The sequence below is a fragment of the Pholis gunnellus genome (assembly GCF_910591455.1).
Source record: "Pholis gunnellus genome assembly, chromosome: 22".
Classification (NCBI taxonomy): domain Eukaryota; kingdom Metazoa; phylum Chordata; class Actinopteri; order Perciformes; family Pholidae; genus Pholis; species Pholis gunnellus.
The window spans coordinates 12,946,495-12,964,772 of NC_136549.1; the positions used below are offsets into that span (position 1 = coordinate 12,946,495).

Here is an 18,278-nt window from a genome sequence, read left to right on the forward strand (position 1 = left end):
GTTTTGTACTTAAGTAGAGTGCGTCATCTCTGTGCTGGATGCTTTAGCAGTCAAGCCTGGAGAACGTACCATCCCTCGTAACATTGTAATTTAGGTACTCACCAAAATCCTCATAATTTCGATCCGACTTCGCTGCCGCCACCGACATACAGTTGGAGCTAAGGGAGGTGGAGAGCTCCATGCCCGGGAGCAGCTTCTCCTCCTCCGGCAAGGAGCAGAGCGTCGCCTTACCTATACCATTTTGCACACAGGGACTGCCAAAAATCAACCCAAAATGAAAGTTCCCTGTAGTACTCTAAATAGGCTGTGGCATTCAAATTATGGGCAGTATTATGATATGTAATGTGTGTCACCACCTCCACATCAAATAGTCTATCTGTTTGACACAAGGCAGGATGGTCAATGTATGCATTTACTCGAAATCTGACCTAAGATCTATTGGACCAAGGCCACATCTTCCCAAGTAAAAAAAGTCTCATTTTGGGGATAATGTGCTTACATTCTTGGTAAACAGTCTTGATGGTGTCTTGCTTGCATTTAGAGACAATCATCTGTAAATTACAATTATACTGACCTGTATTCATGGACTTTGTGTTTATCCCACATTCTGTGTTGACTGCAAACACTGTAAGACTGACAATGAATCCTGATCTGATCGCGTCGTGGACAGCAGCAGCACTAAATTAGCGCAAAGGTCACTAAAGTACGCTGAGGGATTTGTGAGTGGAGTTTAAAAAAAAGGGATCAATCATGCCAACCAAAGGAGGTCGGGTTATACATGTGGAAGCCAGCGAACAAAAAAAAACAGGTAGGCTTGTATTAGCCTGTTTGTAAGTGGGTCATGTCTCAAGCACTAAAAAGGCTTAGCACACTATACAACGCCATGGGATTATGACCTTCGATCCTGGGAGAATCGCATTGGCCAAGGGAAGCTTTGGTGTCATCATGAATGACAGGTTGGCACGGGTTGAAAGAAAAAAATAGCAGTACAAATACAGGTAAGAGAGAGGTACAGCCTTCATTTGGGACTACGCTTGATAATTTGCTGAGGAAGGACAACGGCAAGAAGGAACTTACAGAGTTTAAGGTAAGCTGGGTTTCTGGAAGGCAAAGACATTGATATGGCTTGATGGTGGTTCGTTAGATGTTTGTCTTGCATCAAGTGATTGGGTTTTACCTTTACGGAAGCATGGATAACAATTTTATCATTTGCACCACACCTCGTATCCCAAAGCTGGGTCAAGAAGCTTTTACCCTTGTACAGTGAAAAAGCAGGGACACAAATCTCAAAACAGGTGTGGCGGCTTTGTCTTTGATGTACGCCCATCCCGAAATGAGTTCCAGGCAAACATGGAGCGCATCAAGAATTCAAACAAGCACCAGATGGCAGCTGAGGGGAATCAAGTAGAAACTTAAGAGATGGTTGGATGGAAGCTGATACAGCTGATTTCAGATTTTGTTTTTTTCACCTCTCTTTTTTTGTTTTTGCACTTGTCTGTTACATAGTATCTATTGTATACTACCTTTTGCATCTCACTTTACCCCTGTGTGTGGCTAGTACCAGGCCATCTGCCGTTTCCCTCAACTGCCATCGCTTATCATGGGGAAGAATTTGGTTCTCGTGAAGTGATTGTTTGCATGTGTGTTTATTTGCATGCATCATTGTATCAGCTGTACAAACCAAAGCAAGTGGACTTAGAAATGTGTGGCCACACGTGTTGCAATCAAAAGCCGGATGAACAGTATGCATCTTACAACTGACATGCAAAGTCTTCAAGTCTGAGCTTCAAGATTGTCCTAATACAATTAGAGTTGACCTGCTTCCTGTCTTTGGAGCTTCACGTGTCATCGGCAGGCAAAGCAAAAAAAGAAATGACCCAGAAAGAGCAGGTTACCCTCAGCTGCCATTGGTATTTAATGATAATGACATCAGTGGTAAAGTAGGCAACATGGTGGCTAATTTGGGCCCGGGTTTTAACGACTGTGCATTTATGAACGCTTAGTCAGCCGATGCTTTCGTATTTGATGCCAGCTACATGATTTGCAGGATTTAAAGTGTGTCTATTTTAGATTTCTATATGAAAGGCCTAACCAAGACTGTTATTAATCTTGAACATGAAACACACACGGGTTCTAACAGTTGTATCGGTCATTAGAGATAGTGTGGTCCTAATTCCTCACAGTCCCCAATCCTTTGCAAATGATCTGATCCTCTTGTGTGTAACAGTGTAGCACATTACACAGGCGTCTATAATATTGTTTTGTCTCCCTTTCCATCATAGGTTGGGCATCGACATGGCACTTCTCCTGAGCCTACTCTGCTTGTGCCTGGTTGGGCAAGTTCTCGGCCAAGACATGCCCTATGAGGAATATATGGCCCAGATCCAAGCCTGCCCTAAAGAGTGTCGCTGCCCCACTAACTTCCCTCGTGCTGTCTACTGTGACAATAAAGGCCTGAAGAGCATCCCGAACATCCCTCCATACACATGGTATCTCTACCTGCAGAACAATCTAATTGAAGTCCTGTCAGCAGATGCCCTGCGTAACGCCACCCAGCTGCGCTGGTTGAACCTAAACCGCAACAAAATCAATAGTGAGGGAGTAGAAGAAGGTGTCCTTAGTGCAATGTCTCACCTGGTGCACCTCTACATGGATGAGAATCTGTTGTCCTCTGTGCCATCTCCCCTGCCAGCCAGCCTGGAGCATCTACGTCTCTCTCGCAATCGCATCTCCAAGATCCCTTCTCGTGTCTTCATTGGTCTGGATAAGCTTAACCTCTTGGACCTCCAAGGAAACAAGCTGATGGATGATGATGTGACTGAGGTGAGCCTGAAGGGTCTAACAAACTTGGTACAGCTCAATCTAGCCAAGAACCAGCTCAGTAGCATGCCTCTTGGCCTACCACCCACCACTACCCAGCTTTTCCTCGATGGAAACAACATTGAGAAGATCCCAGCCGGCTACTTCAAAGATTTGCCAAAAGTGGCATTTCTGAGGCTCAACCACAACAAGCTTGACAGCAATGGAGTTCCCAACAATGTGTTCAATGTCTCTAGCATTTTGGACTTGCAGCTGTCTCACAACCAGCTGACCGAGGTTCCCTTCATTTCATCAGGCCTTGAACAACTTCACCTTGACCACAACAATATCAAAAGTAAGTTTGACATTTTCCCAAAACACCCAGAGCTGTTTATTCTATGTATCTATTGAATATGATCATTCATTAGAGAGGTATCCTGTAATGCTATAATAATTCATTCATTGCCTTTCTGTATTTACAGGTGTAAGTGGCGCCAACGTCTGTCCTGTCGCCTTCGACGCTGTGGACGACTCTGTTAACGAAAGTGTTCCTCGCCTGCGCTATCTCAGACTGGATGGCAATACGATTAAGCCACCAATTCCCCGGGATGTCATTCTGTGCTTCCGTCTCCTGAGGTCCATTGTCATCTAAAGAAAAAACAAGGTGTTGTAGGCGAATTCTAATTTCCCACAACTGATGATTATCTGTGAATCTGAACTGTTGATATGAGTAATATTTGCATGTTTTTGAAGCTGAAATATTTGACATTAGTTGGCATCAACTTGTTTCTTTGCTGTGGTTTAGGGAAAAGTTTCTTTCAGTTCCAGCAAACATTGATTTTGTTTCAGTGAAATTTGAATAACATCTAAAAGAAAGAAAATAATGACAAAGAACTTGCAGGTTAGAAGCTGTATTGATGCTGCAATCTATTGACCACTTGTTGTGCCTTATTTTGGTGTAAACATTTGCATTCAGAATAAAAATGTGACTATAATTGAGCATGACAGAGATTTTTGGGGATCGGAGAGCAAAATGTGTTAATGACATGTTGAGGACTCATTGTCATTATGCGTCTTTGAGCAGGAGGCAAAGCTTATGAATATGTAGGCTGAATGTCCTTTTTCCTTTTATTTCTATTATTTCAGGAAAAACTTTGCTTTATACTTGTAGACTTGAAGGCAAATTAATGGTCTTGTGTCTTAGGTTTACTGTCTTATTTACTTTGAAAAAATACTCTACTCTATAAATGACCTACTGTAAATATGCATATTTACAGTAGCTAATTTATTTGTGTTTAATATAGGAGAAAAAAAAGAATACAAAGAATATCCACAGACAAAATTGCTTAATGTTTTGTACACAAAATACATTTGATGACTGTTTTAAAAGAAAATGCCAACACATTTTTTAATTCTGGGTGTTATTTTTCTGAATGAACTGACCAAGAGATTTCATTTGAATTGTCTTCAATTTGAATAAAACATCTGAAGATGAGCATGTGCCCCAGTGGTATTTTCTCCTCTTTTTACAACTCCATTATTTAGATTATATTTTAATGCAAATTGTACAATTATTATTTGTACAATTTGTGGTATGAGGGAGCTAGGTTTTCCTCCAAATTATGTCAAAAATATATTGAAGAATAACATTAGGGAACTAATCTTTTCATTAGAAAGTGAACGTACAGTAGAAAAACATCCACATTATATGGTCAAAAACCAAAACCTGGGTGGAAAAAAAGGTTGGCTGTTGTGATTTAAGACAGCTATTTTTTCTCTTTATCATCTATGTTGTTTTTTGGCTAAAAATAACTATTTACTTTATCTAACTGACAGCTACTATATGAATGCCTTGACAGAGTGGACCAACTCTGCAGGACTTCTGAGGATCTTTACAATAAACTGTGTCATACACGGTGCATCAATCATTGTCTCAAGCTTTTTTGGGGCATTCAGCTCTTTGCCTTTTGAGAATGCTTAGCAGAAGAAAAGCCCTGAAAATAAATCCCAGCCTATATGGCAGGTGCAGAAGGATTTCTGGCATTCCCGCTAGGTCCTTTTCCCCTCACTCATCAAAAGGTCTTGAGTTACCATGGGAGTGAGAGAGAGGGGTTGAGACAAAATCGTGGGCAAATAAAGCTGACAGAGTAAAGCTAGCCAGTAGCATCCTGTATGTGTCCAATGCACATTGAAGACCGTCTACGAGTGTATGTAGCACCTCTGAACGCACACCCACATTGGTACAGAGATGCACAAGAAGCACGTCCCTCAGGTATCTTCGGTTCTCGTCTCATCAGCCATGTTATAAGTATCCCACGACTGAACTCAAATCTGTAGTTGAGGCAGAACGTTTAGCGAGCGACGGTGCAAAGAGAAAGCAGCTTCAACCAAAAGGGAGGGCAGAGGCCTTCCTCCAAGAGGGGACTTCCTCTCAGCACCATGCTAACAGGGGCTTCTCACAGAGGTTCCATTGTGTACAAGGGCCCCGTATATCCCCCCCATACATGAAAGCAACACATGCCAGAGTTTCACCTCAGGAAAAGGCAGACAAATATCTGTCTGATTGAGCCACAGTCTTAGAAACATACAGGATACTCTTGTAAGGGATAAAAAAGTATTTTGCCATTGGGGGGGCCTCTATTTCTCTCTGTGTCTGGTGTCTGTAAGTGTGTGTGTGTGTGTGTGTACGTGTATGTGTAGGTGTGTGTGTGTGTGTGTGTGTGTGTGTGTGTGTGTGTGTGTGTGTGTGTGTGGCCGTGTGGTATTTCAGATGGTCGTATTTGGGTGTACGGTGTGGGGTGGGTGCAATCCGACTGACCAAAAGCAATGTGCTCTGGTCCAATCAGTCTCAGTGCCTACCTTCACACATAGGCGACAGGGCACTCAGGTCTGCCAGAGCGCACAGACCTACACATTCCCACACACATTCACGCACACACACACACCTTTCACACACTTCACACACGCGCCCTCCCCTCTCCAAGGCACCCTGTGCGACCTCTCACCATTGGCCAAGTCCCGGAGCCCTCAGCATCTCCATCACGGCTGAAGGGACCATTCGGGAAAGCAGGAGACAGAGGTAAGCGTTCTTGGTGCTATCTTCATGCCGGCTCAATGGCTCTGTAGTGCAGCGGATTAGGCTCTGCTTGCCCCTTTCAAAAAACACTGCTATTTAGCTGCCGCTTGGCCGATTGGTTGGCGGTGAAGCTGCTTTATTTCCACTCAGCGACTTGCTTTGGTGACTGAATTGTGGATGTTTTTGTTGTCCTTTGGCAATCTTAGTGGTTATGATATGGTGGCTGGCAGTTTTTTTAAGCTTCAGTAAATGTGATTCAGGTGTGTGCAGAGTGTCCGACAGGTGTTTATATTTTTTCATTATCATTACCATTGGCAACATTGTTGATATTGACTTATTTTGCAGTTTTGACAGCTGCAGCGTTGTTTCTTTTTTGATGCAATATCTAAACAAGCAAGCATACATGAATTTTGCCTCAAGAGATTTATCGAGTCATTCACTTTTTTTTGTCCGTTTTTGCAAGAATATACCTCCCTCCAATTCCAAAGAGTGTGATTAGAATCTATTTAATTTTATATATTCTGAATTTTATTCATATATCATTTTTGTTTATGACTTAGATTTGTATCACCTGCTTGATTGAGGATTTTGAAGTTCCTTTAAACCCTTTTTTTGTGATACAAATACACCAGTTTGTTGCGCAACCTGTCGTAACGGGACGTCCGTCAAGTTTGCTTAAAGGTAAAGAAGGTAGAATCACTAGATATCAGGAATGCCCAACAGGAAGCCAAGCATAACACGGAGGTAGTCAGGAGGCTAGCCTCATACACAGTTTCCACACACTGTACACTGTGATGGCCTGTATAAGCACACCTCTGTCTCTAGTATAGTCCCTCTTTCAGTGTAACCATGCTGGATTTCATAGCCTCGTGACAGAAGGTTATTTCAGTGGGGATGGTCACCAGTCTGCTCACCTTTCCTCAATAGGGTGCACTCAGTTCATGCTGGACATTTCCAAGAGATACTGACAGGTCGATTTGCATAATTCGTCTATCCCCCTGATATAACCACAGATTTGATTCAGGACTTAAATAACCTGTGAATGTGTTTGTGGGTTTCTTTTTGTTTTATATCTGTCCTCATCCCCAAATAGCAGCAGAGGTTTCTCAATTTTCTCTCTCTGAAAGATAGGTGTGTTAAGACAGAGTGTGCATCTGTGAGAGGGTGTGTCTTTCCAAGTGTGTGCTAGAATGTGCGTGTGTGTGTGTCTTTGAGCACCCTCACTGCTGAATGAAGCTTTTCCTTGCAGCAGTAAGTCACTGCCATCCTGTCCACAAACCTCGGTGGAATTTGGAGTTTGAGTGCTGAGACAGGCAGCGACCGGGCCTCATAAAGGCCCTCTGTAAAGGGCGAGGGGTCGAGTTAGCTTTGAAACCTGTCTCTCTCTCTCTCTCTCTCTCTCTCTCTCTCTTTTCCTCACTCTCTCCATCTAACCCTGAGGGCCAACATCTTGTCCACGTCCCTCTCTCTCTCTCTCTCTCTCTCTCTCTCTCTCTCTCTCTCTCTCTCCGTCTCACTCTTTTCTTCTCTTCTTCCCTTCCCTTGCTCTCCGTTTCTCTGCCCCGGCCTGGAGGACTCTCTTTAAACTCTTCTTATTTTCCTGGTTTTCTCATCGTCTATCCCGGGCCTGCTGACATGTGTGGCTACACCTGCTAATAGTGTGCTATAAAATTCCTCCGCTGACAAATGATTTATTCCTACTCCTAATGTCTGTGGTGCCATCTTATTAATTGGTAATTAACATAAGTTCATTTTATTAGCACTTCCCACAGGGATTCACATTTATGAACTTAACCAACCTCACTAACATTATGAACAGCAGCTATCTGGGTCACGGCAGTGAGAATCATAAATGCTAATTTATGATTCAAGTAGAAAAAAGGCTCTCTTGTCTGTGCCCTCAAGTCGTGTTTGTTACCAACAATTCTGCTGCACGTTTTTGTAAAAGCCTTTTTTGTGTGATTGGGAAAAAATAATTGAATCCAAAAAAACAGAAATTCAAATGTGTATCTTATTTGAAAAGAAGCAGCCCCAAAATCCCTTCTCCTTTAAAATTGGTATTACACACTCACAACATACAGTAATGTTAAATAACTGCCAGATATTGAATGCTAAAGTGATCGCGGAAAAGGGCAAAAGCGCCTATTGCACGTTTTCTGACACTTTTAGAGACAAAAGAATCCTACAAGTTGAAAGTAGATTTCCTTTCATAGAAGTGCACAGAAGTGCTTAGCACTGCCGATTGATGAAAACCTTCCCATGGTCCCTTATCAGATCAACTGTGACTTCTGACCTTTGACACGCCACAGGCGAGCTCTGATTTGGGCCAAGATGGCTGCTCCCTGGAACAGGGAGCCTCCATATTTCGATTCCTCCAGCTGTCTGCACCTCAGTAATGAAATCACTGATCTTAATGACGTGACACAATGTCAAACCCCGGTCTGTGGTACCATATAGGCTGGTTATGAAGCCAGTATCATGAAGACATGTTGAAATGCTATGTTTTAATACAAAGCTTGTCTTCATTTATAACAGCTGTGCTTTTGTACTTAGTAGTAATGTCGTGGTATAGTATATATATTAAGCAATTCAACTAGTTTCATGTGACAAATGATGTCCTTGTACTGCATCTACAAATGTAAATATTTGAATGGACATTCCCCGTTTGACTTCACATCTCTCTGTCCGTGTCAAGGAGGACTACAGTATGAGGATGCTTGTGCGGCTCGTGTTGGGACTCTTCGTCCTCAAAGCGGTGGTGGCCGGCCCCAGATTTTCCCGACAGGTGGACTTGGACTCATACGACAATGCCAACTATGATGTGGATCTAGACAATTTAAATTTGGAGAACCAGGATATCTATGACTATGAAGATGAGCTGACAATTGATGATCCTCAGGTAAGAAACTGTCCCGGTCAAGAGAAAATGTGTGTCCCTTGCTACGAATTGTCATTACAAAGGAAAGATTTACATTATTGTTGTCTTTTTTGTATTTGGTCACTTTTAATTGGCAGTTCAAGTAAATGAGTTGGGTCATTGCTTTGCTTATGCCTAACTTACTCATGCAACATTTACTTTTATCAGTTTACTTCATTGAGTGTGTTTTTTGTGCTACAATTCCCTGAAGTCACTGTTTTCCTCCGATTACACAAATCACAGCCATGACAGTGTAATATTGGCGAACGGGCTGGTGTTGGAACGAGGTAACCAGGTTCATAAAGCAGACAAGCGTCCTGCTGATTCCAACAGTTTGTCCATCTAGATTATGGACATTCTGCTTTCCAGCTTATTGCACTACTGTGGCCAAAATATTTCACTTTTATACCTTGGCCAGCCACCATTTAGGTTACAATGGTGTTTCCACAGGCTTACTTCTTCTGCATCTGGAGTATTTTATATAAATGGTTATATGGCATGCGCCGTAATCACTCGGCCACCAAGGTGCTCCCACAGTATGTATTTCTATCAGTAACAGCTAAAGAGTGTTATCTACTTTTCTCATTCTACTCAAAGTCTGCTAGGCTCAACATCTTTCAGAAGATGAGTGAAGAACGTTGGCAGGACGGGTTACTAGCTGGATGACGGCGTCCAGAAGTTCCCTTTAAATCAGCTCAAGTTGAGTGTTATGTGGCAAGACCGCAGGGCACGCTGGGATGGCAAGCTTTAGCCAAATTCATGTTCCCGTTTATACCTCTCTGTTGCCCGGAAATCAGGCCAAGGCATGTCAAGATGGTGGATTTTCAACAGGCTTCTTCTGAGCCATGCGATTTAACTTAGACCTGATGTGGATTGCACTCACACCACTGCTCTTATCTCAAACCAATCCCACAAGCCAATACAGATTTAGCAGATATGACAACATGTAGCAGAACAAGCAACTTAAAGCGGCAAATTATTTCCATCCACCATTGCAAAAAGGTACAACAGCCTTCTGCCTATATTTAACATGATACAATTCTGTTGTGCAACGTTTTACAGCTGAGTGTTACACATGACAGTGTTCAGTGTGGGAATGTTTTAATGTGTTGCAGGTTAATGGCTTCGATAGTGTCTCTCTGTTTAACAAGCCTGGATATGACACAGCAAATTGCATAAGATTTTGTGGGAGTCTGTGCGAGCGGGAAGAGGGGAAAACATTCCCATCTTGTTGTTCACACTGAATAAACACTTAAGTTTTGACTTGTAATCTTGGCTTTGTGTGTTGAGAAAAAGCATATTGCAAGAATCTGTCATGTTGTTTATTTTTCTACAGTTAAAGGTGAGAGGGCAGCTCCTCAGATAGTCTTGTTGCTTAAGAAGAGTGAGGATTAAATGGATTTTATTCGCACACACACACATCAGATGTCAGGGGAGAAATGAAGCTGGGGTGACCTCCAAGCCTCTGGAATGCTGACGCTTTCCTTTCCACATCCAGCTCTCTGTTTGTATTTCTCTTCTTTCTCCTCAGGGCTTGTCTCAGTAAAGGCTCATCTACGATGTTATCCAAGCAAATTGTCTTCAGTCCGCTGCATTCAAAACGCATTAATAACCGAGTGTAGATTCATTTAGGCGTCTTCTTAGTTTCAACAAGACTATAATAACTACGGTTTTAAGGTCATTGCTGAAACTGCTGTTTCCACAGCCACCTGTAGATCTTAACAACTAAATAAATACAATGCACATGTTTCCCCCTTATCCAGTCATTAATATCATAATTGTGTCTGTTTATATTAAATAATCTTTCTTAAAAATACAGGCAATTTTCTCCCTGCTTTGGCCCTGCCAAGAGTTATATGAGAAAATGAACACCACTCTCATGTCTGTGCGTTCAATGTGAAGCTACAGTCGGTTTAGCTTAGCATAAAGACTGGAATCAGGGGGATACAGCTGCTCTGCGGTGCTCTGTCCAAAACCTGCCTTCCCTCTGGACAGGATAGCTTCACAAATGTGACTCAAAATTTACCACCTGGCTTTTTATTAGACTTTACATGAATTATCTTGACATTGTCCCTGCTGTGCAGTATCGGTGGATGAAGCACGAGCTGCTGGTGCTCATTTCTTCTCAATGATCATTCTGTTTGTTGTAAAAGGAAGCAGCTGTTGAACCGTTGTGGGGGGAAAATGAAGTCTGAAACTTTACTCATCGTGCTGAATGCCCCTACTGATTGATACACTATACACTACAGCATAACATTTGGCATCAGCTTGATGCTCACATTCAACGTCCTGTGCATTCTGTATTCCCATGCTGTTTCCAGAGCTTTTTTTTTTTCAGTATTTTTAGTCGCCAGCTTTTCGCCTCTTCTTTCCCCTCGGGTGTATATGTTTGCTTTGGGGAAAGGGGGTAAATGAATGGGAGAGCTGCAGCAGAGCAAACTCTGCACAACGCTTTTCAAAGGCCTACCTTGTTGTATCCCAAACTGTGTCTCTGCCAAATCTCTTTAAAATGTGACTGGGCATCTCCTTCATTGCTGCATTTAAAGTCTCAGCAGGACTTTTACGCATAGTCATATTTGTTGCAACCAATCACTTAATGGCTGCACGTTGTTTGACTTGATTTATTGTAATGATGTATGATTTTTGATACTTTTAGGCTTTCTGACATCTGACTACTGTGGTCGCAAGTAGCTGAAAAGACTAAGATATGGATTTGTGCAGCTACCATGTGTGTCTTGGTTCCACAAGGACCATTCCCTTTTTGGAGGGTTGAGCCAGCCTCATTGGGCGTCAGAGAGTGTCAGGTATTACCTGAGGCGGTGAGTGGGGGCTCATTGCCCTCACCTGGAGAACGATAGAACTGCAGGTTTGATCAAACATCACAGAGCAACTGCAGTGACTGTAACTGCAATTATACCAGATGGATATACCTGAAGCTTTTAATGAAGAAACCACAAAGGACTGCAATTCTTAAAGCTTGGTTGGTTTGGCAGAGCTGTCTTTTCAATTGTTACCCAATGGAAAGCGTAAATGTTTGTTTATAAAGTGATTTTATATTTTGAAATGAGATAGAGGAGACATGGTTGTGCGCTTGGATACAACCTCTGCAGTTTGTCTAGTACTTAGGTTTACTGACTACAACCAGTTTAGGGTCAAATATATATACTGCTTTTTCACATGCTGATTTGACAACCTTTCAATAAAAAATTAAAAATGTAATGTCCAAGGTTGAAGTCGGATTGACAACAACTATTTCCTGTCTTCAGTTCAAGTAGATACAAACAAGAGCTTCAAACTGAATCTATATCAAATCTGGAAAGTCGCAAATTAAATGGCATGATACCCGTCTATGTTCTTTTATCTGTTGGTATGAAAAATGTGTGCTAATGGTTGATGGCAAAGTGAAATTAGGTCAATCACTCTTATGAAATGTCCACTATAGTCTTTCCTGGAAGTTGCACGTGAGCGGTGATTGGATACTTAAATCTGTACACATGGCTGCCATCTAGTGGTTCCTTCATGATTCTTTGTTTTGGTCTTTGATACAGTAATACATCAGTTGTACTGTGTCACCTCAGATTATATTGGCTCAGTTCTGCACTTCCTGTATAATATATCTGCTTATAATAAATGTAGATAGAATGGATGAAAGTTGTATAATGGATGGGATCAATACGTTTGCTTATGAAGGACTAAATACCAAATGGGATATCAAGAGACATTTGTGCTGCTATAGTATGAATAGAGCAGAGTTTAAAATGTTGTAAATGTCCTCACACAATTAATGCTACTGTTAAAATGATTGTTGGGATTTTTAACAATCGAATGATGCAAAAGATTTACATTTTCCACATTTACGGATTACGTGGTGCAGAAGTCTTACTACACAACAAGATGCCAAATATTTTGCATGTTGCCCTCCATAATTCAATTCATGAGTATTAATGTATGTGGGCATATAGAGCACAGAAGTTAAAATGTAATAACCGCCAATATTCCTATTATTCTCTTGAAATCAGTGGACATTTTAATGACCAGGCTGTATCATCTGCTCAGAATTAGGCTTCATTGTACAACTGATCTGTCACCATTATTGCATTGGCCTCCAACCTTTAGTTAATTAATTTGCTGAGGTGGCATCTTTACCGAACATTGATAACTTCTTGGCCTTGAACATTGACGCTCGCTCTCAGGTCAAACTGTCTCTATGCATTTTTGACTCACTGCTGCTGTCTTTCCCTCAGATAGAGATTGGAACACTGGCCCCACCTGACTATAACTACCCTGTACCTGAGGCCTCGTTGGAAGAAGAAGTAGAAGAGGGGGAGGAGGAAGAGGAGGAAGAGTTGCCCCTAACACCCCAGCTCATCCCTCAGGGTTCCGGGGGATCTGGGGTCCTCATGGGCCCAAACACACAGAAAGGTCTGAAACAGCACACACCCGTAAACTTTGAGTCACTTAAGTTCACTGGGTTTAAGAGAGGGCCTTGCTCCCCCTGCTGCCAATGCAAAGCAGCATCTCAACAAAAAACATCCAAAACAAAGATAGACTAATATACTTTTCTAAACTTGTCATCTGCATCTTCAACAATCATCTTTTCTTTGTGCATGTCTTCCATTTAACTAGCTGTAAATAGTTAAATGTGTCCCTTTCAATGTCCATTTGTCACCATTCGACTACTTAACCTGATCATCATTGTGAGCTGATTAATGATCCATTTCATCTGTCTGTTTATTAATTCCTAATCTTGTCTCTAACAAGAGGTGGAGCTGCGTCTGACGCCCATTGACATCCTTCATGTGTCCGGGGACTTTGGGGGCTCCGTAGGGTCTGGGGCCTCGGGAGCTTCCGGGGCTTCTGGGGCTTCTGGGTCGGGAGGCTCCGGTGACCTACTGGTCTCCAGCGGCTCCGGGGGTTCTGGTGATATTATCCTGATCTCCGGAGCCTCCGAGGAGTTCCTGAGCTCGGGGGGATCTGGGGAATTCTTGCTATCTGGGGATATCTTGATATCTGGGGATTTCTCAGGATCCGGGGATATTTCTGGAGCCTCCGGTGACCTTGGCTCTGGGATTTCCATTGAATTCCCCCTGGGCTCAGGAGGGTCCGGGGACCAGTCTGGTTCTGGGTTCTCTGGAGATCTCTTGATCTCAGGGGCCTCTGGAAGCTCTGGGGTTTCTGGGGACTCTGATGAGTCCGGTTACTCAGGGATAACATTGTTATCTGGAGGTTAGTACAGATGGCAACTCTACTGTATTTCTTGATGTGTCTTACTCTGTTGATTTGTTTGTCTTCAATTCCATTTAACTGTGTTTTTTGAATGTAGTTAAATGTTGATTTTGCTCATAATCTTACTTATTTGTTAACTCTGTTCCATCGTTTTTGTGTTACTCATAATCAATGTTCTCATCACTTCCTGTCTCATCTAAAATGTGAGTGTGATTGATTGGTTAATTGGTTGATTGATTGTCCATCTCACCCCTCCACCCTTCCACCCTTCCTAATCTCGTGTCTCCTAACCCCAACCCTTGGCTCTAACAAGAGGAGGAGCTGCCCCTCATTCCTGAGACTACCCCTAGCGAGGCGTCAGGTGCTTCAGGGGAGTTCTCAGGAGCTTCAGGATCCTCAGGGGCCTCTGGGGATCTTGGAGCCTCCGGAGACTTAGGGTTCTCTGGATCCTCTGGGGCTTCTGGTGTCTCTGGCTCTGGAGACGCAGAGGTCCCTGAGGTAACTCTGGTCCCTGACACTGATAAAGGTCAGTATCTAATCTAGACTTGTGGGTAAAAACTGTTCTGCCCGGCCCAGCATCGGCCCTGGCAGCCAATGAATCTTTGTAATAACTGGTCATTGTTTGTCAGTTTTGTCCACTTCCTTTAAAGTGTGAATTAGCATTGCCAGCTTTGTTTTTTCTTCTCCTTTATCAATATCACAGCTTTACAAGTACGATACCCCTTAGTAGTGCTATGGAGCACTGTCTTAAGGTGTGGGTCCCAGTTTGTTAGTATCGTGCCCAAGAAGGAAGAGACTGATTAAGTTAACGTGGATGTAAACCTTGCGGCCAATTCATCCCAGCGGCCAGTCGTGGTAAAACTTCTTCATGCACTTCTGTAAAACTTGTGACAGGTCACCTCCGACAGTAAACAAGGTCTTATTCATTTTTAATTCATAAAGGTTGTATATTTGTAAAATTTTCCCGGAGGCTAGAAACGCTTGGGGCCGTACACGGAATCAACCCCAGAAGCTAAAAATCTTTTTTTTGGCGTTCGCACTGAATCATAAACACAAGTATTTTTAATTCAAGTGAATGTGCACCATCTTTGAGTCCATTACCCAGTTACTATAATACATCCATGATGGGTGAATTACTCAAAACAAATCAGCTTTTCGCATTATAATGAGAACGAAAACTAATTAATCACGTTTGTTAAACCTCAGAAATATAATTATAATCTACATTTTGGTGAAAAACATTGAATTTTAGCAGAAACTGGTTCCAGCATTGGCACCGCGTCTGCATAGTAGCATTACCTGAGCAATTAATTATTTTCCCATAAATATTTAAACCAAGTCAGTTGCGGTTATCTGAAGCCCAGAGGCAGCTGGCACTCAAACGATAAAGTCTAAAGCCATTCAAATTGGCTTCCCTAATTTTTTTTAACTAACTAGCACTCAGCAGGTCACATGTCATGCTATTAACACCAAAAAGCCATTTTCATTTAACTTCCATTCATCAGTTAAATGCCATAAACACTTAGTTAACACTGCTAACATACTTTGTGTGACTTATCACTGCGGCAAACAGTGGGCTGCTGTTTGCCAGACCTGCCCATGCTGAACTAACCTGTTTCTTTAACACCTAATCTTGTCTCTAACAAGAGGAGGGGCTGCTTCCAGTAACACCAGAAACCTCTCAGGAGGTTACTGGCGGTGTAGAAGGGTCAGTGAGCTCTGGTGAACCCGACGAGCCCGAAGAGCCTGTGATTGACAGGAAAGGTCAGTAATCAACAACACAGGCATTGAATTCAGAGAAGGGGGATTTAAAAAAAAATGCCAGTTAGGAACTTGTCTGCAAACACTGAATCCTCTGAAAAACATTCTACCGCTTACCTATTACCATGTTTTATTCCCTCCTTCTCCTCTTCTCCTCCTTCTGATCCATATCCTCCAGGTATGCCCACTTGCTTGCTGTGCACGTGCCTCGGTGGTTCGGTCTACTGCGATGACTTGAAGCTGGACAGTGTTCCACCACTTCCCAAAGACACCACTCACTTCTACGCCCGCTACAACAGAATCACCAAGATCAACAAGTCCGACTTCGCCTTCATGAGTATGTCTGAATTTAAATATATAAATATTAAGAGATATTCAGGACCGGATATAAAGCTGATGTCTTGTTGGCTTTTGTCGCATCCTTCCAGACAAGCTGAAGAGGATCGACCTGACCGCCAACGAGATAACGTCCATCGATGACAGAGCCTTTTTGGGTCTGCCTGAGCTGGAGGAGCTGGTGATTCGAGAAAACCATATCACACAGATGCCTGCTCTCCCACAGACCATGAGCCTGATCGATGGCAGCCATAACAACATTGGCAGCAGGGGTATTCACAAAGAGGCGTTCAAAGTACGTACACCTACAATTTCTGTCACGCACTCGAGCCCAATCAACCAAACAATGAAGGCCGATACATCGGTCAATATTATTTTGTCGATGTTTACATAACGACTTATATCTTGTCTCCTTGAATCCAGGATATGACGAGCCTGCTGTACCTGTACCTCACAGACAACCACATTGATTACATCCCCGTGCCTCTACCAGAAAGCCTGCGGTCTCTACACCTACAGGTACATCCGCTTTGGCCTCGTGACTCATCAACCCCCACCGCTAGTCAACATGGACTATGTTTACATGCACGGCAAATATTCCACTATTATTCCAAATGTGACATTATTACAAATTTGATATGGGTCATAAACAGCATATTCCGTTTGGCAATTTTGAATTCCGAATATAGCATTCGGCGTCACTGTAGGAAGTACGCATTTTACGTTTGTACGTATGTACGACTGCGTGTAAACAGGAATATTGGTGGAATATTGCAGTGAAAGTATCTTTCATATAGTTACTGAGAAGGCAATTTGGAATAATTAATCACAGGTGCCATTCACCCACATAGGTGTTTTCACTTTGGCCCGATTAGTCCTCTGCTCACGCTGAAGTGGGCGGAGCTATGCCAAAATTACATGATGTCACAAAACGTCCCAAACCAATGAGAATGAGAAAGCTGTCACTTAGTGGTTTAATTAGGCAAAGTAACTGAAAACACCTGTGTGGGAGGAGCATGGCCTTTAAGTAGGTGAACTTAAATGAAAAATTCATTTCAGGTATTTGCACTGCACACAGATGCTGCAAGCTCTTGTCACTGAAAAGCTCCTGAAACAAGATTTATACACCCCCCCCCCCCCCCCCCCCCCACAAAAAAAGAAAACCCTGAAACTGAAAGTAGAGTAGGTTTAGTGTTTATTTTCACTGACACTAGTATCCAAACCATTTGAATATGAATCCTTTCACAACATCTTATGTCTATTTAGGTTAAACAAATTGACCCCGATGAAGGCCACAAGCCGAAACGTGTCGGTCTGACAATAGAGTTGAGTTTTACCTGTTCAGACTTTTTTTTCCCTTCCCCACGCAAATGTAATGTTTTATAAATAACTTTGCATTTCAGAATTAAGACTTGAAGACTAGCGTTCAAAGAGCTCAACCTGAAGTTTAACCAGAGACGTGATATATTTTGACACCTCACTGAATGAATCTTCAGTTCCAAAGTGGCGGGGAAAGACACGATCACTATGTGACTATTTAAAACAGAAAATCTGAATTCTAGCAAGTGTCGCATGCAATGAGGAGATATCTCATTATGTATCCTCCTCCGTCTTCTTTTGCAGCGTAACAATATTCAAATGATGCATGGGGACACGTTCTGCAACCTGCAAGACTTCAACTACATCCGGAACGCACTGGAGGACATCCGTCTGGACGGCAACCCCATCAACCTCAGCAAAACCCCACAGGCTTACGTCTGCCTGCCCCGCATTCCCATCGGGGCTCTCATTTGACCACACAGGCACACCGACTCCCACCAACACAACCACATGCACACATCCTTGTACATATTGACACACATGACACACGTGCATATACAGCCTAACACTCCTCAAACAATCAATTAATTATAGTTACTAACTGCCATGCGTGCTGCTGACTTGTACTATATGGATCAGTAAAATAAATTATATTCCATAAACATCCACACACACACACCCACAAGAGTCAGATTCTGGTGATACACTGCTCTACTTCTTCTTTGTTGTTGATGCACACTAAAACCGTCACTCTCACGTTCCCTCACCTATCAAAACGCATGCACACACATACAAAAAACACACAAACACACACACACACACACACACACAAGAACTTTCTCA

General features: G+C 42.6%; 2 protein-coding genes across 2 annotated transcripts; both read left to right on the plus strand.

Moving 5' to 3' along the window:
- Positions 1–2,295: 2,295 nt before the first annotated feature.
- kera (keratocan) lies at positions 2,296–3,571 on the plus strand (the record flags this gene model as incomplete). Its single annotated transcript, XM_079183778.1, has 2 exons — positions 2,296–3,154; positions 3,282–3,571. The coding sequence occupies 2 exons, from the start codon at positions 2,296–2,298 to the stop codon at positions 3,449–3,451; spliced, it is 1,029 nt and encodes a 342-aa protein (XP_079039904.1). The 3' UTR covers positions 3,452–3,571.
- A 5,011-nt stretch (positions 3,572–8,582) lies between these two features.
- On the plus strand, positions 8,583–18,148 carry epyc (epiphycan; the record flags this gene model as incomplete). The annotated part of the gene is made up of 7 exons (XM_079183531.1): positions 8,583–8,774; positions 13,037–13,214; positions 15,666–15,782; positions 15,958–16,116; positions 16,208–16,410; positions 16,539–16,634; positions 17,739–18,148. The coding sequence occupies 7 exons, from the start codon at positions 8,583–8,585 to the stop codon at positions 17,907–17,909; spliced, it is 1,116 nt and encodes a 371-aa protein (XP_079039657.1). The 3' UTR covers positions 17,910–18,148.
- Positions 18,149–18,278: the final 130 nt, after the last annotated feature.